The 25,317-nt window shown below is 47.1% G+C and overlaps 2 protein-coding genes across 3 annotated transcripts; both read left to right on the forward strand.

Moving 5' to 3' along the window:
* The first annotated feature begins 300 nt into the window (after positions 1-300).
* Positions 301-12,853, forward strand: zhx1 (zinc fingers and homeoboxes 1). The gene is made up of 8 exons (XM_079738751.1): positions 301-721; positions 1,602-1,973; positions 2,409-2,980; positions 5,080-5,304; positions 6,150-6,365; positions 7,144-7,308; positions 7,482-8,711; positions 9,682-12,853. The coding sequence occupies exons 2-8, from the start codon at positions 1,739-1,741 to the stop codon at positions 9,967-9,969; spliced, it is 2,931 nt and encodes a 976-aa protein (XP_079594877.1). The 5' UTR covers positions 301-721; positions 1,602-1,738; the 3' UTR covers positions 9,970-12,853.
* Positions 12,854-14,948: 2,095 nt separating this feature from the next.
* On the forward strand, positions 14,949-18,094 carry cUnh8orf76 (chromosome Un C8orf76 homolog). 2 transcript variants are annotated; one of them, XM_079738719.1, is made up of 8 exons: positions 14,949-15,133; positions 15,410-15,571; positions 15,668-15,811; positions 16,023-16,073; positions 16,395-16,539; positions 16,999-17,140; positions 17,495-17,627; positions 17,777-18,094. In XM_079738719.1, the coding sequence occupies exons 1-8, from the start codon at positions 15,029-15,031 to the stop codon at positions 17,966-17,968; spliced, it is 1,074 nt and encodes a 357-aa protein (XP_079594845.1). In that variant the 5' UTR covers positions 14,949-15,028; the 3' UTR covers positions 17,969-18,094. The 2 variants fall into 2 exon arrangements, with proteins under 2 accessions (XP_079594845.1, XP_079594846.1); XM_079738720.1 differs by having other exon boundaries at positions 15,410-15,511.
* The last annotated feature ends 7,223 nt before the right edge of the window (positions 18,095-25,317 follow it).

A 25,317-nucleotide genomic window follows, 5' to 3' on the forward strand; every position in this document is an offset into this window, starting at 1 on the left:
GGTGTCCTCAAGTAGCCTCTGGTGCCTCACGAGCGTTCTGAAATGACGGGTCATGTGAGGACATTTTGGCAGCATTGGTTCAGTTTGCGGGCAGATAGTTCCAGCGTCGTCCATGTATTCAGAGCAGAGCACATGGGTGGGTGGGTGTGTTTTGTATGCGTGTGTATATAATACTTAATAAGGTTTAATATCGAAGGCATTTAAACCCCTGTACATTTAATCTCGACAAGTTTGAAAATGCAAAAAACGCACAGCCAGTCGCCCAGGAATGACGTCAGGACGTATCACATTGAATAATGACGCCGTTTGATCATTAAAGAAATTCTGCCATTATAAAATAACTGAAATGGGTCAGCAAACCGCCACAAAACCCGCGGACATGGCGAAACTATCGTGGTGATGGGAATGTTCAAAGAACTTTAAAGCGGCGCTTGGGAAGGCGAAGTGTGAGCAGAGCGAGAGATGGTTCATGTTTTCAGCATCTGCAGACAGAAGCGATAGACGGGAGTCTCGTCGGTCCGTCTGTCTGCCTCCGCTGTTTTTGGGAGACCCGCAAGCCGAAATACTGCAGTCCCGGCCGGGTTAGGCTTGCACGATTCAACCAGGGTAGGAAGGACTAAGCGATACGAACAAAGAGAACCCGAAAGCTCTTTTGCCCTGACTCAGAAACTACTTTTCATCACAATAGCCTGGTGGCAGTACTGCACATTTAGTTGTTACAGTAAGTTTACCACCAGACATAATCAATAATGAGTGGCCCAGCTAACTGGCTAGTTTAGCCCACCATACATGCAGGCTAGATGCTATTAAAAAGCTAGATATCTAATTATATTCAACTGTTAACATTAATTAGCGGGGATAAATCCAACCATGCTCTTGATTATTGGGAAACATTGTACGAGCATTTTTTAAATGCCAATTTAAGAAAAAGTTGTAGCCCACCTGCCAAAATTTTTTTAAAAAATGAATTGAGATTTCTTCACTGGTCTGCCTACATCCTGTTTTTAAAATCAGGAGGTCTAGAAACCAAATTCTAGATAATGTTATATCATCTACTGTGTTATTACTATTGCCCACAGCTCATTTCCCTTGAACCCACATGGATAATGACAATAGCTTATAACAGAATGATTTATTATATTATTTTCTTTACATAGGCTATGTTAACAATTGATATAAACATACAAAAACCCAAACGTTTATGTGTTATTCTACAGATAAGAATCCTAACACAAAATATGAATCAAAATGGGAAAAAAATGTTTCCTTATGTACATGTGTTTATTATTTGGCTATTTAGGAAGATTACAGACCTCTGGGACTAAACAGAATCGAGTGAAGATTGCTCAATCATTTCAAATACTTCTCTTAGCTACCGTTTCTTTTGGTCTGTCCTTATATGTCGCGAGGAATCGAACCCGGTGTGAATCATTTGAAACATAAGGATGATGGTGTGAATACGATAGCCCATCTACTCGACCGTGGCGGTCTCATTGGCTTCAATCAAGTATATACACAAACCCCTGTCTGTGTTCCACATCAAAGATCCATCGGCCCACCGCTGTAGTGCGGCCAGCTCACCCCTTTCTCCCCCTCAATAGACCTCCACCCATCGGGGACTCGAGCACGGGACAGCCGTGTTGTTCGAGTCCCTCCAGACCACTGCCCGCTCACCCCGCGGATCCCGCCTGTCCCCCGGTTCAAGCCGTTACCAAAGCCTCCGGTGTTCGGCACCGCCATGTCCAGCCGCCGGAAGTCGACCACGCCCTGCATGGTGCTGCCGTCCACCGTGGTGGAGCAGGTGGAGGAAGAGGAGGAGTTGGGGAGGAAGGAGCTGACGGGGGAGGAAGTGGTCCAGGTAGAGGAGGCGGGGCAGAAGAAGAGCTGTGAGGACGATGAGGAGGGAGCGGCGGTGGCTCTGGAGGAGATGAGAGAGACCGTTTTGGTGGTTGCACCCACGCCGCCCGACACAGGTGAGATTGTAGACGTGTGGCCTGAAATACCCCAATACCCGTTGAGAAGGCTGAATGCTATCTACACCCATTCCAGTCTCCCAGACAGACTCTATAGTTCCTATATCATTTAACTCTATCATTTTCCTCAATTCACGGTGTGTAATTTTCTTAGAAATGTTTTTACATCTGTGCATAATTGAGAGCCATAATAAGCTAAACCTTGATTGTTCTTCCTGATTTGTTGAATTTAATTTGCAAGTGCTTGACTCAAATAAATGATGCCAGAACAGAAAGTCCCCACGGATGATCATACAAAATTGAGTGTATCGCATTTAGTGGAACATCCCGCGTTTACAAAGTAAGGCTTTGGCTCATTAGTCGAGCCTTGGCAAATTCTGTCACTTGACTTAAAATAGGGGGAAAAAAAAGAAGTAAACCAAACACTTGTTGCAGATGAGCCTGCCTTCCCCCCTGTGGAAGGCCACAGAGAGCCCCCCTCCTCGCTGAAGCCAGGCCCAGCAGAACCCTCTCTAGAGGAGGTCCTGTGTGGCGACGGAGAGTCGGCCGTGTTGTCCGAACAGCCGTCTTGTGCCGCCGTACCCGGGCCGGGAGCCCTGCCCCTGCTGAGGGAGGAGGGGCAGGAGAAGGAGGAGGGGCAGGACCGGGAGGTCGTGGAGGACCAGGCGGCCGCCGCCGTCGCAGCCATCTCCCTCAGCAAGACCCCCATCATGAGGATGAAGAGCAAGGCGGAGCCCAAGCGCATAGCCGTGTCCCTCAAGTCCCGGGAGGAGGCCGCCGATGTGTTCGGGACAGGGCTAGGCGGAGGAGAGGGAGAGGAGGGAGGAGGGGAGCAGGAGCAGCCTATCGAGGCCCCGCTGGGGCCCATGACCCCCGTGGAGATGCTCCTCCAGGACTCCATGAGGTTTGGGGGGGGCAGCCTATTGGGGAACACTCCCCCCTCAGAGCAGCAGAGGAAGAAGTCGTCAGCGCTCAGCTCCTCAGTGCTGCCCGCCGGCCTGGCTCAGGTGAGGAGCTACCGTTCACACACATTGATCTGTTACCGTTCAGACTCATTGATCTGTTACCGTTCACACACATTGATCTGTTACCGTTCAGACTCATTGATCTGTTACCGTTCACACACATTGATCTGTTACCGTTCAGACTCATTGATCTGTTACCGTTCACACACATTGATCTGTTACCGTTCAGACTCATTGATCTGTTACCGTTCACACACATTGATCTGTTACCGTTCAGACTCATTGATCTGTTACCGTTCAGACTCATTGATCTGTTACCGTTCAGACTCATTGATCTGTTACCGTTCAGACTCATTGATCTGTTACTGTTCAGACTCATTGATCTGTTACCGTTCACACACATTGATCTGTTACCGTTCAGACTCATTGATCTGTTAACGTTCAGACTCATTGATCTGTTACCGTTCACACACATTGATCTGTTACCGTTCACACACATTGATCTGCTACCGTTCACACACATTGATCTGTTACCATTCACACACATTGATCTGTTACCATTCACACACATTGATCTGTTACCGTTCAGACATATTGACCTGTTACCGTTCAGACATATTGACCTGTTACCGTTCAGACATATTGATCTGTTACCGTTCAAACACATTGATCTGTTACCATTCAAACACATTCATTTGTTATCATTCACACACATTCATCTGTTCACATTCAAACACATTGATCTGTTACCGTTCAAACACATTGATCTGTTACCGTTCAAACACATTGATCTGTTACCATTCAAACACATTCATTTGTTATCATTCACACACATTCATCTGTTCACATTCAAACACATTCATCTGTTCACATTCAGACACATTGATCAGTTACCATTCAAACACATTTATCAGTTCACGGTCATCTACATGGAACAGTTCACGTTCAAAAACATCAGTTTACACATTCCCATTCAGACTCAGGTTTGCTAATTAGTCAGACAAACTGCCAGAAGTGCTCAGGCTGAATGTTAAGCGAGCATGTTTCACAATTTGTTGCAGCTGTGAAACGATTATTCAGGTACATTAGTTCACAATTAACATCAGTTTAGAGAGGAATGCTACCAAACGGTGCACACAGTCCATTTTCCAACTGCCAAGCTGCCTGGTTTGATTAACTCGTGAATGTGTACTTTATTTCTTGTCGCTGGCACATGTGTTTTTTCATTGGTTTAATGGGTTATGATTGTGGTTCAAAAATGTACTGACCAAATATCTCTTTAAGTCAGTGCCACTGCCACATGCATCAGGGGCTGTTTATTAGGAATTACTTACTAGCCTTTATTATAAATATATATTATCAAGTATATATTTATTAATATATTATAATCAATATTCATATATATTCTTATCTTTTTTACTCTAGAAATTGTCTTTGTATGTGTGGCCATAGGTTTGGATATGGAGAAAAGCATAGATGCATGAATCATAAATAAGCATTAATTGCAAGTGTAGGACTAATTACTTTAGTGTGATGTTTCAAATGCAGTATGAGTAGTAACAGTGCTGCTCCCACTACTAGTTTCAGAATAGCGTTGTTTAACTTTTGTCCTAACCTAACCAGGTACGAAAGATACAAACATCATACGTCATTATACATTTTGTATGTTTAAGAGGCAATCCTGACCATTGAAATGAACATTTCCCGAACATAAACCCGTAGTTTAATTAGAAAATCATTATCAGGCTTTACCTGGTTGATCTTTTAACGAGAAACCATTGCTGTTCACTGGAATGATCGTGAAACCATTGCTGTCCACTGGATTGATAGTGAAACCATTGCTTTCCACTGGATTGATAGTGAAACCATTGCTGTCCACTGGAATTATCGTGAAACCATTGCTGTCCACTGGATTGATAGTGAAACCATTGCTGTCCACTGGATTGATAGTGAAACCATTGCTGTCCACTGGGTTGATAGTGAAACCATTGCTGTCCACTGGATTGATAGTGAAACCATTGCTGTCCACTGGGTTGATAGTGAAACCATTGCTGTCCACTGGATTGATATGTGTTGGTGTCTGTACGTTTGAGCCCCTGCTAACCTCAGTCCTCCCCTGGCGGTCCGTCGGGTCCGCACAGGTGCTGTCGGCCCTCCAGGCCCAGCAGAGCTCCGCGGCGGCGGCGGCGGCAGCGGCGGTGGTCCAGCCCCAGCTCCTGGTCCCCCTCACCAGCATCCCCTCCTACAGCGCGGCCATGGACAACAACGCCCTGCTCGGCAACACCTACAAGAAGTTCCCCTACCCCTCCATGGCCGAGATCGCCAGCCTGGCCGCCCAGACGCAGTTCACAGAGGAGCAGATTAAGGTAGAGGCTCCGTTTTTGGGTGTTGTTTTGTTTTGCTTCGCATTTATTTCATTTTCTGCAATAGTCCACCGCAGAGGAAGTACAGGGAAGGCTAGTTATGGGTCTGCCGCATTTATGTACCAGGGCCCGGGGAGTAGACTAAACTAGTGAAAACAAACAACACACTGACGGTAGATCTGTTTCACAGCGCTATCATAGCAGGACTAACACACGTGTAGACCCTAACCTTAAAGGAGATATATTATACCACCAGGTGTGAGTGTGATTAGCCATTGCAAGCCGTTTTGAAAATCGGCCTCTTCTGACATCACAAGTGGGCGTGTCCACCTAGATGTGTGCTGGATAGGCTGGTAGACTGATCTATCCAGCACAAATCTAGGTGGACACGCCCACTTGTGATGTGTTATCTTCACTAGTTTAGCCTACTGCATGGTGAGAGGCAAGGACTCTTCCCAACAGCCTATTCCAGCCTCTGAAATCAGGCAAACGCTACAGGAGCTTGAACCGAGAGACTTAAGAGGATTTTTTATCCACAAACCATTAGGCTTTTAAACCACTCAACGTACCCCTCCTTTGAATTCAAACTGTTCATTGCACCCTGCACTTTAAGCAAGCACTTTTAGTAGTCTAGGCTTTGTTGGACTATGTTATGATTATTATGTATTTTTTAAACCTGTTTTTGATTATATTAATATTTTACTTAAACTATCAAATTGAGTGTCAGCGCATTCTTGGAGGGAAGTCAGGACAACATTTCACTGTTGTACAGGTATAACTATGCATGTGACAAATAAAGAATCTTGAATCTTGAACCTTGAATCTACTACCTACTTCCCCCTTCCCAGGTATGGTTCTCGGCCCAGCGGCTGAAGCACGGCGTCAGCTGGACCCCCGAGGAGGTGGAGGAAGCGCGCAGGAAGCAGTTCAACGGCACGGTGCACACGGTGCCGCAGACCATCACGGTCATCCCCGCCCACCACCTGTCGGCCGCCGCCAACGGCCTGCAGTCCATCCTGCAGACCTGCCAGATCGTGGGCCAGCACGGCCTGCTCTTCACCCAGGTGGGCCCGGCGCGACCAGGGCTCTGACCCGCAACGAGTTAAAGGTCCCATGGCATGCCGCCAGGTGTGTGTTGCGATCAGCCGCTACCTGCCTTTTTTTCGAAATCTGCCCCTTATGACATCACAGGTGGGCGTGTCCACCTAGATGTGTGCTGGATAGATCAGTCCACCAGCCTACCCCGTGGACTGTAGCAAACGCTGCTCATCCATTCGTCACACATCTAGGTGGACACGCCCACCTGTGATGTCATAAGGGGCAGATTTCCAAAACAGCTTGTAGCGGCTGATCACACCACACCTGGTGGCATGCCATGGGGGTTTAGGGACCCGTTACGTCCTTGCGGCCCCTCCTTGCGTCCACCACAAGGGCCTGAGGTGCACGCCCTCAAAATGTTAACCTTGCGTCGAGGCGACGCAGCAGCAATGGCTGTGATTGGTCCGCTCTCTCAAACCGAAGCAGGACCGTGGTCCTTGCGTTGCGTCGACGTGGAACCATATTCAGCCCTTTAGATTGGTCGATATTGACCGAACTTTGTCTGCATTTATCGACATGCTGACGTCCTAGGTGTCTGCCTTTTCCACTCTACAGTTTCCCCATTATGTGATGATTATATGTGATTTTGTGCTATTCACACATCCCATGCTTCTCCTTTCTTACTAGGCATCAAATTATCTCATACATTTTAGTTTCACAAAAACTTCTGACCCTCTTTATTTTTACTTGGCATTTTCATGGAGGGAAACAGGGTTTAAATGTGTCAGTGTTGGCTCCATGTAGGTGGGTCCAGGGGGCAACCTGCCAGTGACCAGCCCCATCACCTTGACCGTTGCCGGCATGCCCAACCAGTCTCAGAGTGCCAAGGGCTTCTCCTGTCAGCCCAGCCCAGGGAACAGTGAGCTCAAGAGGGCCACCACCATCCAGCCCCCATCCCTCTCACCGCAGGTGGGCAGTCCTCTTGTATTGCATCCAGCGCACTCGTTGGTTCTCTGCTGGCCGTCTCTGTTCGCAAGCGTCTTCTCCGTCTCTGAACGGCGCTTAAGAAACGTCCAAACAATGATTTACGGGATCCAATCCTAATCCATACCTCCGTCACTCTTCCCTCTCCGGACGAGCAGGAGAACTCTGCGCTGAGCTGCGACACCTTCGGCATGCGGCCCAAGAAGTCCAAGGAGCAGCTGGCGGAGCTGAAGGCCAGCTACACCAAGAACACGTTCGCCAGCGACGCCGAGATCGCCCGGCTCATGCGGCTCACCAACCTCACCAAGGGCGAGATCAAGAAGTGGTTCAGCGACACGCGCTACAACCAGCGCAACTCCAAGAGCAGCCACGTCATCGTGTTCAACGAGGGCGCCGGCCGCACGGCGGGCGGCGGGGGCGGCGGCGGCCCCATCGTCATCGACTCGAGCGACGAGCCCACGTCGCCCCTCCCGCCGCCGCCCCCGCGCACGCCCCCCGCGCGGGAGCCCCGCGTGCCCAAGACGTGGAACGCCTTCCCGGACTTCACGCTGCAGAAGTTCAAGGAGAAGACGCCGGAGCAGCTGGTGCTGCTGGAGGAGAGCTTCGAGAAGAGCGGCACGCCGGCGGACGAGGAGCTGAGCCGGCTGCGCACGGAGACCAAGCTGACGCGCCGCGAGATCGACGCCTGGTTCACGGAGCGCCGCAAGACGCCGCCGGCCACCGCCGTGTCGTCCCGCCGCTCCCCGGACCCGGGCCGCGCCGAGGCGGAGGGCGGGGACGGAGGCGTCAGGACGAGTCCGCGGCAGCCCAGCTCGCCCACGCCGTCCCCCTCCTCGTCCTCGTTGTTCCGCAAGGGGGGCCAGACGCCGCCGGGCGGCCGGGACAAGGCCAAGAAGTCCCCGGAGCAGCTGCACATCCTGAAGAGCGCCTTCGTGCGCACCCAGTGGCCGGCCACGGGGGAGTACGACCGGCTGGCCGAGGAGAGCGGCCTGCCCCGCTCCTACATCGTCAACTGGTTCGGGGACTCGCGCTACTCCTGGAAGAACGGCAACCTCAAGTGGTTCTTCCAGTACCAGGGCGGCGGCGGCGACGCGCTGAGCTGCGGCGTAGCGGGCGGGGCCGGCGGGAAGGCGGCGGCGGCGGCGGCGGCGGCGGCGGCAGGGGGCGGGAACAACGGACGGAAGAGGCGCGTCCGGAACCGCGGCTGGGGCCGCTCCCGCACCAGGAAGCAGCCCAAGAGGTCCGCCTCGGAGCTGGACCGGTCCCCGCCGCTGGTGAAGTTCAAGAGTGGGCGGGACATCTTGAAGGAGTACTACCTGAGGCACCGCTTCCTCAATGAGCTGGATCTGGACGAGCTGGTGTCCAAGAGCAACATGAGCTACGAACAGGTACCATTCAAAGGCTTACACTCATCACATTCGTTTATCTCTCTCTCCTCAATCAGCGGTTTTAACAAATGATGTAACTATCATCACTATCATTACTATCACCAATTTATAAGCAATCAACGTAAACCTAATCTACCACAAGAACAACACTCTAGATTGTAAAGATCACACCAATAGAAATACTGTGCTATTCAGCTCTCCCTCTCCCTACTCTCTTCAAGCCCTGAATAAGCGTTTCTACGCTGCTCCAGAGTCGGATTTATGAACGTAGATCCGTGTAGCCTTTAAGTTAGTGTCTACATAATAGAATCGGTTGGACAGCACATTTCAAACGTAAAAATGTTGCACATTGTACCTTTTTTAAAGCTCGGGTAGGCAATTTGGAGAAACCAGCCTGAGTAAGCTACATTTCATGTATCCAACTGAAGAATCCCCCCCTCCCTTCAGACCTCCTGCCAACGACTCTCCCCCAAAACACTTGAATAGCTTGCTAGCTTTCCTCAGTGGGCCACAGGAATGAATCACCATCGTGTTACCTCAGCATTCAACAACAGATCGTGACTTAAAAGACATTTATTTTGAAAACCATCGAGATGGGCCCTTTAAAGTTGACAGATTGTACCACAAGGTGTGAGTGCGATTAGCTGTTATCCGTAGCCGTCTTGAAAATCGGCCTCTTCTGACATCACAAGTGGGCGTGTCCACCTAGATTTATGACGGATAGATGAGCAACGTTTGCTACAGTCCACTGGGTAGACTGATCCATCCAGCACACATCTAGGTGGACACGCCCACTTGTGATGTCAGAAGAGGCAGATTTTCAAAACGGCTTGAAACGGCTAATCACACTCACACCTGGTGGTGTAATGCATCACCTTTAACAGACATTTATTGAGATGAACATCTTCGAGATGGGCCCCTTAAGTATCATCTGACGCCGTGTGTCCCCGGCCCCCTCCTCCCCGTCCAGGTAAGGGAGTGGTTTGCCGAGGTCCACCGCCGCGTGGACGCCGGCCTGGACCCCTTCCTGGACCACGGCGAGCCCACGGGCCAGGCCGAGGAGGGCCACGAGGAGTCCCCCGTGGGGGGCCCGGCCACGCCCAGCCGGGGGCAGGCCGCCGCCGCCATGACAACGGAGGACGAGGTGGACGACGAAGACGAGGAGGACGAAGAGGAGGACGAAGACGAATCGGACGAGAGCGAGGTGTGGCAGCCGTCCCGCAGCGTGAGGAAGTCCCTGTCGGGGTCGGAGGACTAGCGGTGGAGCGTCCCCGGGCCACCCCGCATGTAAATATAGTCCCTAGTGTGAGCATGCAGTGGTCAGCTAAAGCCGCTCTCCTAGCTGTGGGGGTTTTTTTGCATGTCTTTTGATTCGTCATATGAATCGAAACCATACTGTCAAGACACATGTGAACGATCTTTTCATGTCTACATACGATACGAGTTTCATAGCGTTCCCCCGGTCGAGTTATGTTGGCAACGGTTGTGACGGTAGAGGAAGGCTTGAGAGACTGACTCGTTGTCCTTATGCTTGTTGACCGTAGGGAAGGGGACAAGAGATCTGATGAACAGGGTCTCTGACAGGACAGTACGACCCCAAACAGCACACCTTAGAAATTGCCACATATTTTATTATAAACATGTTTTAGAAAAGTGTGCCTTTTTTATCCATAGGGATTTGATATAGCCCAGTTTCCTATTTTAGAAGATACGCTGCCAAAACAATTTCCATGGTTATATTGGCAGCACACACTTGCCTCTCTGCTAAAAGGCGGCAAGTTCGATTTCGCCCCGCAGACATTGCTGTGGTCGTCTGAGGGGCTTTTGATCCAGCGGCGGTTTCATCGTAGCGCTCAACTCTCCAACGAACACAAACCACAGCATGTGCACCTTTCTTTACTACTGGCTTATGTCGATTTGCATAGCAGACTGACGCAACATTTAAATGTAGCACCTGGTTGTAACTTTTAGTACAGAGAGAAATAAGGCCTTAATACAAGTTGAGAATCCATTGGAAAGACATCTATCTGATTCAGGCCTTGTGTTAAAAAAGGCTCCTGACATTTTTGTATTATGTTTATGTACAATCAGTCATAGGAACGTGTGGTTGACTCCCAAAGGTACGTGGAATGGATGAGGAAAAGCACCTTAGTGGAAATGTATGCTCTGAGTGTAATAATAATAATAATAATAATGATTTTATTAATAATAATAATGATGCAGAATGCATAATTCTTCCTTTTATTTCCGATGAGTCTTCCCATTTTTTTTTTATTGGAACATACATTCATTTGTTGGTGATATATTCATAATATGAAAAGTCATACACACAAATCTGAATTATGATGCGAAAAACAATCATGCCTTCGAGTTCCTTTCTTTTTTATTACATTTCTTAAGATTGGTTAAACGCCCAACCAAATATGTTGTTTCAAACCAAATTGGAAAGATAGTAACTAAAATGGAGGCCTCTTCCTGTGCCAAAGTATAGGACGTAAACATGTGGCTCAGCCCTACTCTCTCCACACACTGTGCCGGTGTACTCATCAAGGTATGTTGGTCGAATATGGAGTGTGGAGACTGACAGCCAGAGTGGACCCCTATTGTGAATGTTCTCCCGGAGAAAGGCCCCTGACATGTTTTCGAAGCCTACCAAAAATCTGGATTTTTTTTATTTTTTATTTCATGTATCCTTTTTATTTCTATCTAAGGCGGAAGAGGATTTTGAGACTACTGTTGTTCAAGGCTATTGGAATTATGAAATACAGAAATAGGTGCTAATTAATTGATTTTAAAAAACCATTCGGTATTCCAATAGGCTAGTGCTTTGCACTGACGGTGAAAGAGTAAAGCAAGCATGCACTTTTTATCCACTTCTGTAAGTCGTGGAGTAAGTCCCCATTAGGCACCTTTATCTCATATTATACCATTTAATGGCTCTGTGAGACCAAATCTGTTTTGTATACTATTGTCTAAACAAATATTTGCCTTTTTTACTTGGTGTGTTTTAAGACGGAGAAATCCTACCAATTGTCTCATTTTTCTATTGATATGTATTACCCAAGAGTTGGGTGTTTTTTATCGCTTTTAGCAATTGTTCTGGGTCATCCGTCACTTTCGTTTTTCAAAGTTGCACAATCTGAGTGCTATTTTACAAGCTCAGTCGCTAGAGAGAAATGCTTGATTGTTCTTTTGTTTTTCTATTGTGATACAAAATTCATTCTTCTTGCATCGGTTCTGTTTTACCCTCCCTGTCCATGACATCTTTACCTTAAGGCTCTTCTCATCTGTATTGTGGGCTTCTGTGTTATTTATGCCAACTTTCTCTACCAATCACCCATTTTGTACATACTCGAGAAGGGGGTTAAAGAAAGGGGGCAGGCTGATTTTTAGAACAGCGGCTTATCGAAACTAACTCCCGCTAACATGTTTTGGACTTCAGACTTTCTTGGGTGCACGTTCCATGTAAAAAGAAAATACTTGTTCACTGTGCATTGTTGGTGTTGCGCTAAACAAACCTTGTGATGGGAGATCCTCAAGATGCCACCATGTTCTCCTGTATGAAGATGGCCATCACCGAGTCTCACCTCTGCTTCTCTCTGTCTGCAATGGATGGCTACCGCTGAATCTTTCACTAGATGAACCTACAGTGGGCCCTTGTGGCTTACGTTCTTGATTGGCCAGATCGCCAGCGGTTTCAGACATGCTGAGGAGGACACTGTGAAAGACTTCACACGTTTTTGTATATGTTGGCTGAAAACAAAAGTTGCGATGCATGACCAAGTGCTGCATTATTTCCACTGGTACCCACTCTTTAAGTGGCTGTGTGTCTCTCGTGGACACGACGTGTCTGACTTTCAAAAATGTTTTGGACTGTGGTGAATTTACATTAGGCCCTGTCACACTTTAAGGAAGAACTGAAAAATTAATATTTTGAACTGAGAAAAGGTTTAAAAAAACAAACTTTTTTTTGTTTCTATCTTGTTTTTCTAAGCCAACATAAATTGCTAGCTATAATCCAAAAAGCTATCTTCAATTTCAATCTGGAATCCAAAAAAACTACTGTAGATTAACAATCAATAATTTGATGTTGTGTTCAACTGTACAATTGTTTATCATAATGTGTAAAGTGCCTTGCAATGTTACTTGTAAACATGTTAATTGTATCTGGCCAGGTATCCCGTAAATCTTGTACTGCATGCAATAACAAAGACAAACAGCTTTTCATTTTGTACATACAATATTTGGGGTTAGTTTGCCTGGTGCAGGATATAGGCTGATTCAGTCGAGACTTGACCCACATCTCTATGTGTATTTCAGCACCAAGGGCCGGTTCCATGAATGTATTGTCTTATATTCAAGAATGACCAAACGTTAATCACAGCGCAGGGACAGTGCTGTCCCTGGTAAAACACAGGTTATTGCCCATGCTGGTCCTAGCGGGTGGAAGTAAGTGAGTTTATCCGCTAAGCCAATGGCACAAGTCTAATCAGATCAGAAATCAGTGTTTTATGTTGTCCTGTGGTTTAATGTGAGTGTTGCTTGTTTTACCTAGCTACATGCCAAGTCTTTCCCTTGTTAGGATCAACATGTTTATCAGCCCCAGTCAAAATGCTCTAGTCTAGACGGTCCCATAGTTTATGGTTTCATATCTTTCTATTTAAGGGATAACATCGGTAACAGAAATGTCCACATGTCATTGGATTGAGTTCTACAGACACACATAGTATGTACAATGGAGTGGTGTTCTTTTCTGCTTTCAGTTTTGCTTTAGTTTTTCAGGGCCGCCCAAGTAGCGTCACGGTACTTAGTCTTTTCTGTGCAACATATTCCTAGCCAGAACCCAATAAAACAAAAGTTGCAAAGTGTGTCTGTTTTTTTTAGGGGGATCAACATGCATTCTGTTGTTTCCTTGAGGAAAATGTGTGCCGACTTTTGATGTTCTACTAAGTATCGACTACGATTAAACGATAGCAGCTTATGTTTGCCAATGGTATTTTCATTTTAGTCTGTATGTAACAGTTAAAATAATATATAGTCAAGTCTTATAAAAAAAAGAATTGGGAGTTATGACCTATGACCCAAAAACCAAAGAGTGTGTGACTGAATATTCTGCCTTGTTATACGGTATTATTAAATTCTGTTACTATTACCAATAATAGAGATGAAATATGAGATGCTCCAGCTCCTTCTAAGTTGTGCTAGGTCTGCTGTAGTGATATATCTGTTCAATGAGCTGATTGCTATTGTCATTTAAACCAGTTAACCCTGTGCAGTATAACTAAGTTTACATTGTGATTGACCTGCTGTTCTATCGCTGGCCTTTAGCTTATACTTTGGCTGTTATCGCAATAGTCCTCTCTGTGTATATACACTTGTCAGTATGTTGGACGGTTGAATGTTGATGGACAATAGTAATGTTAGAATTGAGATGTTGATCGAATCCGCAGCCATATACAATTGGCTTTTCCTTCCACGGTCCTCCTGCCCGTAACTGGGATTTTGTAATACATGTTTGGGATGTTGTATTGATAGGTAAAGGCCTAGTAGTAGTAGTGACAATTCCTACATTTCAAACACTTTTTCTGTTTCTTTTTCCCTATCATTTGCTGCGGCCCAGTGATTTTCACATTGTATTGATAGATGATGGTGGTGGACCAGTCCAGTGTTTGCTATGAGTCTGTTGTTTGTTGTTACAACCGGTAACATTGCAACAAGTAACATTTTAAGTAAATCTGTTTTACCTGAATGTTGTCTCTTTTAATCCAATATTTTGAATTTCCAGCTAGAAGTAGATATTCCTTCATTGTTAGAGGAGGTATTTCATTGCCCTTCCATGAGACACAATAGGATGTGTGGATAGTTTGTTATTGAATTAGATTGTTTATTTTTCAGCATACATTTCAGAAGATAAATAAAAAATTAAAATTCTGTGATTATTTCATCATGCACTCATTAATATCTCCACGTTCATTGTCTTCTCTTTCAATCGAAGTGTGCTCCTTTAGCCAGGACATGATACATTGATATATAATAATAACAAAAGGCAAATGGGTCTATTGAGTTTTAATCTGTTCCAAATCACTTACCTCTAGAGAAATAAGGGAACTTCTCCTGTCCCCCCCTTCAACGCCCTGGTTGAAGGCTGCATAGGAACACCTCTAGGCGGAACCTTGTTTTCCTACATGATTCTACTCGAGGTGTTTTACTGATGTGCTGAATGCCGACATAGCCGCGCGCAACATGAACGTCAAATAGTTGTAGCATTCTTGTTCGTAAATAACAATTGGATAAGGTTTGGGCACAAGTAATTCAACATGGAGATTTTTGGAAGTGCATTTGATGATTCTATGTTTGGCGAAACTAAGGACAAGGTGTCCGTCAGTCTGTTACCCTACAAAGCGAAATTATGTGAATCGCAGGTGAGACTTTCCGCTGTTGAATACACAAATTGCACGACATCTGATCAGTAAATACAAAATAATTAATCTCAGTTCTTAGTCTGAAAATCGGGCCTCACAAGCAGCAAACAAAACGAATTGACAGCGTGGTATATTTTCTGTTTAGGGTGAATATGTTGGTTATACTGGTTATTTTACCCACTGACATGAATGCCAACACGAATCTTTCCCCACTACAACTTATTCATAAATTGGTTGTTTCAAAATATCAATGTAAGTTTGTGTTTATTTCCCCAGTGGTTTTGTCAGAGTTCAGCTCTTGACACAGAAGACTCGTTGGAAAAGCAGAAGGTCTTTAAATTCCGAGGGGATCTCGCCTGCAGGCAGAGGAACTACAAAGTATTTAATAGTGGCCCGCCGTCATTACCTAAATTTAACCTAGAATCTCATCTATTACATGTGTTTATATCACCTCAATTCAAACCCATTATTACAAAACACGCTCCCATAAGTATACAGCAAGATAACAACCCTCTTGTTTCTGCAATGTCTTAGGAAGCCCTGGAGGCGTACAAAAGCTGCCTCGAATGGGTCCCTGACACTAACTTGACGATCCGAAGAGATGTGTGGGAAGGAATGGCCCGATGTTACTCCAACCTAGGACAATGGGAGAGAGCCCTGGAGCTTGCTGACTTACTGGTATGTCCACTTACAGACCCAACACTCAGTCATACACTACATCGCTGAGCCACATAGTGGAAGTGTTCCAAATGGTTAACTTGTGCCCTATATAGTGCACTATTTAGGGCTACCCTGACCAACTGTTTGGATTAATGCTGCCATTCTATTCAGCTAAGAACGCAGTACGTAAAAGAGTGTCACTGCATGTCTGCACGTTTCTTTTCCCTAGAGCAAAGAAGCCTCCAACACCTGCCATTTAACCAGCCTGCTGCTACTGAAGGTAAGCAACAGAACAGATACACAGCCTGTCTTCTTCCACTGCAAGGGCTCTATATACTGAGGTTTAATGTTGAGAAATAATCACATAAAGAAGAGTAAATACATGGACCTTTTTCACAGTAAAGGTGAATGTACAAATCAAATGTAAAATCAAATGTAATTTGAAGTGACTTACTTTGTACAGAGTACTCGTGTATATTGCATAGTTCACACCTTCTTAATCCTATGTCTTTGTAAGATCAAAGCTTGTTCAGGATTGCAGCAAAGCGAAAGATAATTCTTTGTACAACACTAAGTGCTAAACAGTAAATGAATCGACCAGGTCAGCATCCATCAGCATTCTGGAACAATTGGAGCCAAGACGGCGGCACTGGAGCAGCTGTGCAGCCTGATTCCTTATAACCCCTGGCACTGGTACAACCTGGGACAGACCTGCCTACAGCAGCTAGAGGCCAATGCATCACTCGGTACGTCTGGAGGTGGACGATGAAGTCAGTGCAGTGTTTGTGAGCATCTAGCGATGTACCGATTCCATTAAAGGTAACTTATTACACCACCAGGTGTGAGTGTGAAAGCCATTACAAGCTGTTCTGAAAGTCTGCCGGCATCACAAGTGGGCGTGTCCACCTAGATGTATGGCGGATAGATGAGCAGCGTTTGCTGGAGTGCACTGGGTGGCACACATCTAGGGGGACACGCCCACTTGTGATGTCAGAAGAGGCCTATTTTCAAAACGGCTTGTAACGGCTAATCACACTCACACCTGGTGGTATAAATATAGGTCACCTTTTGGATCACTTTCAGCTTGGATTTGGTATCAATCAATCATTAAGATACAACTGCAAAAATACACCTATTAATGCATGCTGCTCTGACCTGATGCCTTTTACAGCTTGGATGTCAATGTGTTTGTGTCCCGGAAGCAGGCCCCTGTTCCCTGCAGCAGCGAGCTGCCGGAGCCGAGACTGATGGCAGCAGGATGGAGGAAGGTCAGGGAGGAGAGGGGAGCGACGGGGGGGGAGAGGACCGAGCCTGGCTGGAGGCCTGCGTGTGTTTCATCAGAACACGGTAAGGGAGCATGGGGAGCCAATGTGGAATTTGCTATGAGCGCCGCCACGGCTACGGATGATGAAACACAGAGAAACGATCTCCACCGATGTTCTAAAGGCCCCGCCCACACTGGACCGTAGCTCTTCGCTGCACCATTCATTTTCTCCGTTGGGGTCTTCTCCATTTTGATTTAATCGACTGTTTATTGGCCTACATATAATAGAAGATTCAACATAATAAATATTCAAGGCGGTAAGATGCATGTATTGAGTCCAATAGTTACTTTTAGTTGTTAATGATGGAATTACATTGTACGGGATAATGTGTGTTTTGTTATTTATCGTTGACCATTAAATGTTCTCCACCTTTCAGACTCTTACTGCGCATGCTTCGCCCGCAGCAGTCCTCCTTTGTATTGCAGCGCAGCGAGAGCGCCCTCTGCAGGTCGGATGAGGCACTAGAGCGGCTCAACCCTACGGAGGAGACGTTGCAGACGCTGACTGCGGTGAGGGCTCGTGATAAGGAAATTAAAGCATATGTATTTAAAAAATGTTTTTATGAATACTGGGTAGGATGTGGATATGTTGGTCTGGAAGGTACATTTGTGGTTCTTTCATCCTAAGTGGAGTAATCTCCTTACTGTCTGGCTTCCAGGTGTTGTCAGAGGACCTGGCTACAGAGAAGATGAGGGAAGACAGCCAGGATGGTGAGAGTCTGGCCAGTGTTGGTGAACTGAGCTTCAGGGACTGCTGGTGGAACAAGGTGTTGGAAAGCCAGCGCACAGGAGCAGACCAATACAGACCAGCCGTAGATGGATGCCAAGCCACAACAGATTTAGAAGGCTGACTTAACATTGAGAGGGGAAACCGATTTAGTGGAGGATTGTACCTTTAGTGGAACATTGTAAATACCTCATCTTTCTGGGAGTCCATAAGAATGTATATTACAATTTAAAAACCTGCCTACCTTAAAATGAACAGTTACATTTTTATTTTGGAATATTTATTGTGAAACTATTTGTTAATAAAACATGAAGCTTTTCTGGACAAAACAGTCAGACGTAACTATGTTCATGAAGCATACTTTATTTACTGTAAACCAGATCCGTCTCGACTCATTCAGTTCTAAATAAGACAAGCACGAAAACGCAGGGTATTTTGTTCAATGGCTGTCATTTTCATCATGCACTGAGAATACGTGACCCTGTAAACAAAACACACCTCATGCCAAGCACATTGTTTTTAAGCTCATTCATGAGCTCAAAATCCTAGCTATCTTTGTTGTACACAGGGAACGGGTTAACCTAGCGACTGTTAGTGCTTTGCACCCGGTTCTATGGACATCCTCACTGTACCGACAGCGATATATTTTTTCACTTTCTTATGACATATGTACTTGTAAGTCGCTTTGGATAAACGCGTCTGCTAAATACCCTAAATGTAAATGTAAACGGTGGTGCAGAATCCCGCTACGAGTGACCAGCTTCGACAGCAGGCGCGGCCCCACCGGCCCTGAGCGGCCCTGAGCGGCCCTGTTGGCCCCCGAGTCCCATCGAGCGATCCCCCTCCAGCCTTCAACTGAAGGAGGCTCCTCTTCGGAGCGCCGCTGGTCTGCCGATCCCTCCGCTGGTCCGACCACGCGCCCCGGTGCCAGCGCCACTCTGGCCGCCCCTCTGTCCGGGCTCCTCCATCACCCTCCTAGGCCCCCACGTCCCGCTGACCCCGGGCCCATTCTGCACCACCTGCCTGGAGTGCAACTGGGATATCCAATGCAACCTTTGAGACGGCACCAACTGCTGTCCGAGGTAGCTCTGGTGGTCTGGAGGGGGGCCCTTAGTAGCTGCCACGGAAAACCCAGATTCCGGCTGCTGATTCACCGGAGTCCTGAAATCGGCTTTGGTGTCAGATCGACAGGATTGCGTATCTTTGGACGCTGCTCCGGGCCCCAGATGATGGGGGTGTGGGGATATGAGACGCTTGGGGGATTGTGTCCGGCACCCGGCGTTCTGTGGCGACGGCTGGGCCGCGGGCCATTGTCTTTGAGTGTGCATAAAGAAGCCCTGTGTGTTTCCCTGATGGTGCACTCGCTGCGAGAGAGACCTGTGCAGAGGCTGTGCGTCACTCGGCTGGGCCTTGTGGTCCGTCCTCTGCGACCGTCTCAGCGTGTCTAGGTTCACCGCGGCCGTCCCCGACTCCATGGCTGCTCGGCGGTTCCTATTGTAATCCGGGTACAGGCGCCCGCCCCCCGTCGCGGGCTTCGTCGTACCTGCTCGAGGACTCATCGGCGTCCTTGAGGTGGACGGGCCGCGTGGGCTCCGCGCTGCGTCCACTCCGGTGACGTTGTAGGAGCGGGAGAACGCCGGGCCGATGGGGTCGGAGGGCGGGGCGTGGGCCGCGTACGCCTGCAGCGTCCGCCAGCGTCGCCCCGCGCTGACGTTAAGGCCGTGGTGGTCGACCTCGGCTTTGCCAAGGTGCTGCGGCATCTCTCGGTGCCATCGAGACAGGCTCTCCGCCTGCGTCTGTGTCGGCGCTTCGTCCAGTGCCAGACTCATCACATACGCTTCCGCGCGGTCGTGTTCGACTTCTAACTCGGACAAGGCCAAATGGGTCGGATCCGCAGCGGTTGGGATTTCCGCTGCCGCTTCTGCTTTTTGTCTGTCTGTGGTCCCGTTGTGGTCGCCGGTGTTGACCCACCTCTGACTCTTCAGCATGCTCCGCAGCCCAGAGTCAGAGGTGTTAGGGTGTGGGGTGGGCCGTGGAGCAGAAGGGGGCAGGGTCATGGCGGTGGGGAAGAGAGGGGGGACCGGCTGGGAGCTGAGGTAGAGCCGGCGGAACTCCTGACGGAAGGACGTCACCGAGCCACCCTCCAGGAGGACAATAAAGTTCCGGTTGACCTTCCAAGAAAGCCAGGAGAAACTGCGGAGGGGAACACACACACACAGGTTATGACACCATCTCAAAAAAGAGCTTCATAACAACACTAAAGTGGTTTTAACATTATGTTTTTATGAAGGTCTTATTTCATTCGAGAAGCTTCAAGTGACACGTTTGGAGTCCCTTGAAGCTTGCTTGTATTAATTAGTGTTTACATTAAAAATTGAACACTTTTACTTGACACTGGTTATCCGAGTCAGGCAGAGAACAATCTAACTTGGAGTAGCTACCAAAAAAGATATTGTCCTGCACAACCTAGCTTCACGTAAGTAGAACTGGACAGAGTATAGGAATCAGAAATGCAAGTTTAGTATTTCTTAGTGGTTCTGTGAACAGTATGTGATGGAAAAATCTATTATGTTGCTACCTTTCAGTCATATAGGCTTTATTTTCCATTCCGTGTATTGTCTTGCCACCCTGCTTTTCCTCAGTGCCATCTATGTATTGACCCTTTATGCTTGGTTCAGCCACCTCACCGCTGGAGGGAGTGATGTCATCAAAATGTTAACCCTTGCGCTCTGGTCAGCTGTCCCACCTTCCTCAGTGGCATCTAAATGTAAGCCCTTTGCTATGGGTAACCGGCCTGCCTTCCTAAAAATCAATCGTGATGTTAACCTTCGTACTTGGGCAAAACGTTCACAGGGCATCCCCTTGTGCTCTCTTCTGCTCGATGAGAACACAGGCAACTCTGTGTCTTGAGTAAACATTACCTGATTTGATTATTGACATCTGCAATGTGGGGAGGATCTGAAACTGTATAAAAAGCTCTGTCAACCTGTGTTCTGGACTCCCTCTGCTAGAGAGGAGTCTAATGTATGCATGCATTTAACCTAGGTTCTATTTGTTCTACAAGTGTGTGCTTTTTGCATTAAGAAATCTCATCTTTCCTAGACGCAATATCTGTTAAAGGAAATTGCTACGACAAGTTCCAGTACACATAAATATCACTTATCAAAGTTCTTTCTGAACGTCACACCATGTCCTGAAGCTCCGAAACAGGAGTACCTTCGTTCGTACCTGTAGCAGCCGGTTAGCACCCGGGTCCAGTCGCTGATGATGAAGGTCTGGGTGATCTGCCCGCAGAGCCACCTCCCTGTCTTAGTGCAGTAGCCCTGGCCACTGACACTACGCACTGACAGCCTCTACACACACACACACACACACACACACACACACACACACACACACACACACACACACACACTACCTCAGATGACCCTCACCCATCCTCCACCACTGCCCTAACTGCATTGATGTTGTGCATAAACATATTTTCTACTATATTTTCTACTTTTCTACTACTATTAACTACTTAGTAGTTTACTAAGTACTTGAGCGTTTTTATATGTGTACTGTACAATTTGAGGCACTTCATCTGTGTAAAATGTAGAGCCTGACCTATATATCGGGTGATATTTAATGGGTGATATTGACCTATAACATATACATCGATATCAGCGTATGTTTGCTGATAGGAAAAGTTTTGAAATGGTGTCAATTTAAAAGTGTTACTCCCTCTATATAAACCCTCTACTGTGGTGGTTGAACCTCTGTCCATGTACACACTCCCAACACTAACACTTTCACATCATGTTCTGTGTGATGGTTAGTAGCTCCTCCACACACCACAGGTCATTGGTTCCTTTAGCTAATGGTTTGAATGCGATGTTGCTGTCGCCCAAAGCATTGCTGGAGGGTGAGCCGCCAATCCCAGGGACCAGCTCCACCCAGTGTTGCCAGATTGGGCCAGATTTCCCGCCCAGTCTGGTAACCCTGGCGGCAACACTGGCTCCACCCCTGGGATACCATATATATATAGAATAACGGCCGATATTTTTATATTTTGAATATCACCGATATATCGATATCGATAATTATTTACTCCCCAATATCGATACCGGCCCCTACAATCCAGTATCAGTCGGGCTCTAATAAATTGTGTTTGGAAAGAGTATTTATAAATAGTTAGTTCGTTTAGTTTAGAAAAGTGTATTTTCCCTATTAGTGTGTATGAGGACAAAATCTACCTTTGGTTACAAAATAAAGTAACTTGAACTTGAACTTGAACAGCTGCACAAGTAGGTGGTTAGCTTCCAAAAGGCGGAGACTCACGGGGAAGTGTTTGGCGCTGACATTCAAGGTCAGACACATGTCGAGGAACTGCTGCACGTTGAGGCGGTCCAGCAGGACGTTCACACGCACGTTCCTCAGGGCACACGCCTCCAGAATGTCGCACAAGAGTTCCACATCACTGAAGGTATCCACCACTACCACCAGGGCCTGAGGATGTCAGACCCCAAAGAAGTATGGGTTTGTTGTTACAAACTTTGATAGCCGCAATCTTCTTTTCATTTCCAGGAACATACCAGAGCACATGTTGTTGTAATTTGGCCAAGAAGATTGAAAACTGGAACATTGTGGGGTTAAAGGGGCCGATTTTTCAGAAAAGACAGCGCCAGACTTGCTACTAAAAGAACAATGTTTGCGCGGCTGCGCGCACGTACACACACACACGCACACGCACACACACACACACACACACACACACACACACACACACACACACACACACCGTGTGAGCCTTTCGGATCTGCTCTCTGACCAGGTCCTTCATGCTGCCCTCCCGGATGTCTGACTGGAGAAACACTTCCACGCTGGACTGGCTCTGCTGGTCCGATCCACTCGGCTCCACGCCTCAGTGGGGGAAAATGAGGACATTCAAAGGACTGAAGTAGACGGCATGCTGCCTTAAGAGGAGCTCATAATGCAGAGATGTTTAGTTAAGTTATTCTATTAAAATGTGGATATTTGTGTTCTATATTCTGCAGGCCTATTTAGTTTGATCTGGTTAGACTATTTTGAAAAGTGCTTTGCGAAACGTGTAGGAAAAAGAAACTTTTGCTCCGATTAAAGCTGGGAGAAATGTAATAGCCTTTCAACTAGTTAAGCCATAATCGTTTTTAGCTTTGGGAGATAACTATGAATATTTTCATCTATTTAATGTATCCTATTTCTTGTTTAATTTCAGAGTCAATTCATATAGGCCTAGTACTACTATTGGTTAGCTACCATTCTGACTCCCGAGGGGCAGACTGGGCTCCAGGGTGGCGCATTCATCAGCGGACTCCTCCGAAGCAGAGAGACGGCAGAGAGACAGCGGCCCCCGACACGGCTGGGACGTCCCGTCTTCATCTTCGCCATCTACCGTGTCGCTTTCTGTTTAATGTAATTTCCATCAGATGCAGGACAATAGCTCATACGTTCCGTAAAAATATCTAACAACGGGGAGACTATTCATTCGCTCGACAAAAACACAAAATAAACTCGTCACGCACCTCCGCCCACGCGTCCATCCTGTTGATTCGTCAGAATGTAACTCTTCTCCCGCTCCGACAGAAAGTCCACCTCGCCCTCCGTGGTCAGCAGAGCCCGGTAGCCCTGCACGCCGCCCTCCCCCATCAGGGCATCCACGGCCAAACGCTGGCTCTCGCTGTGGCTGAGGTCCAGGGTCGGCGGACCCCCTCCACCTCCCTCACCATAGTAGGCGGTGGCGGTTCGGAGCTCCCGGACCCTTCGCCTCACCTTGCCAACCGGCTTGGCCCTCAGATGGGACAGCACGGAGAGGCCGTGTGGGTCCATGGCTGTCTGTTGAAACGATGGATAGAACGATACCAGATAGAAGCCCCACTGTTATTTTAAGCCTATCCCCCAAAGAAGCGCTGGGACAATAAAGGGGTTTCCTGGATGGAAACTGGGGGGGGGGGGGGGGGGGGGGGGGGGGGGGGGGGGAAGAGAGAGAGAGAGGAAAAACAACAGTTGAACGTGTCCAATTTCCTGTCCTGGTTGGAGTCCTTCGTTCAGCCTACATCAGGGGTCTTCAGATGCGTGCTGTCCTCCATTGACAAAACACTGGTGCTGAGTATAGAGTAGAAGACCCTGTGGCTGTGATCCAGGGGAATAGCTGATCCTTTTGATTATAGGCCTATTCCGTTTGAGGTTCTGAATCCTGTGCTGCTGTTAGTCCATCAGAGAGCACATGGAGACTCGTGAGCGATTTTCCCAAACTGTTCCATGGGCAAAAACAAAATAGTTGAAACGACTTAATTTTACCCTTCACCACACAATCTCTGTACTTAAATTGATGGAAAAAACACCCAACCACGTTAAGGCGTATCCTTTCACTGCTGCGTGTTCTCCATGCGCTCAACCCTGAGTGCCTTAAAGCCACTGGCGTGCAGTCAGTCAGAGGTCTGCAGGGTGCCATAAAAGTCAGGTATTACCTGCCTGCCTATACCTGTCGGCCTGTGCAGATATGAAGGCTACTTAGGGGAAGATGGATGGACAGATGGGAGATACGGATAAAAAAAAGACAATTTGCAGTTAGGGACACAGTTGGAAAATCGTTATGGTAAAATACTTTCATGGTTTCGGTCGTGTTGAGTTGTGTAGAGGTCAGCCTACTTAGTTGTAAGATAACTAGAAGAGTGAAAGAAAGAAAATGCAAAACATGAAAATATTTGTATGGTGAATGTTTGCAAAGAACTAGTTTTGCACAAACCAGTAATTTTTCGGAACATGTATTATCCTACCCAAACAAAAGCTGTTTTTGGTTTGGTGTGTCTGTAAGGTTAGGTTAAATAAATGAGTTTAACGAACTGGAAGGAAATGGAAAATACATTTCCCATTGAAGGTGCGTCCCTGCCCATCCTGCAGGCGGACTTGGAGAAAGAGCGCACGTAGCCGTGTGGAGATCAGTGCATTGGAGCAGGGACAGCCTGCAGCTCAACTCACCACCCATCGGAACGGACAGACACTGAATAGCCGATCAACTGGCTCCGACAGGTTAGACGTATGACCACATTAATCACGCGCTCCTGCTCCCCAAGTCGACATATGATCAGATTAATCACGGGCCCTTACACCCTAAGGACAGTCACAGTTAAAAAATGCGCTCATACCATAACCCGCAGTCATTGTCCACTTAACTAGTTACACACCCAACGTCTTTTAAGGTCTTGCGGCCCACTAACTGAAATAAATTGAAAGATCAGATGAAACTTATGCTATGTTAAAAAAAAATTGTTCTAACCGTAACCCTTTTTTCTTGTATCTATTGCAGTTGAAACAAATCAAATTAGATCAATTTCAGAATATGGTCATCATAAAAGGGGGGAGTTGACACATTCAATTTTTTCGTGCATCAATGAAATCATTGGGACATACACACACATTAAAAAATATTAATTCCAAGAATAAAAATAA

This window comes from Pollachius pollachius (genome assembly GCF_949987615.1).
Source record: "Pollachius pollachius genome assembly, chromosome: 1".
Lineage (NCBI taxonomy): Eukaryota > Metazoa > Chordata > Actinopteri > Gadiformes > Gadidae > Pollachius > Pollachius pollachius.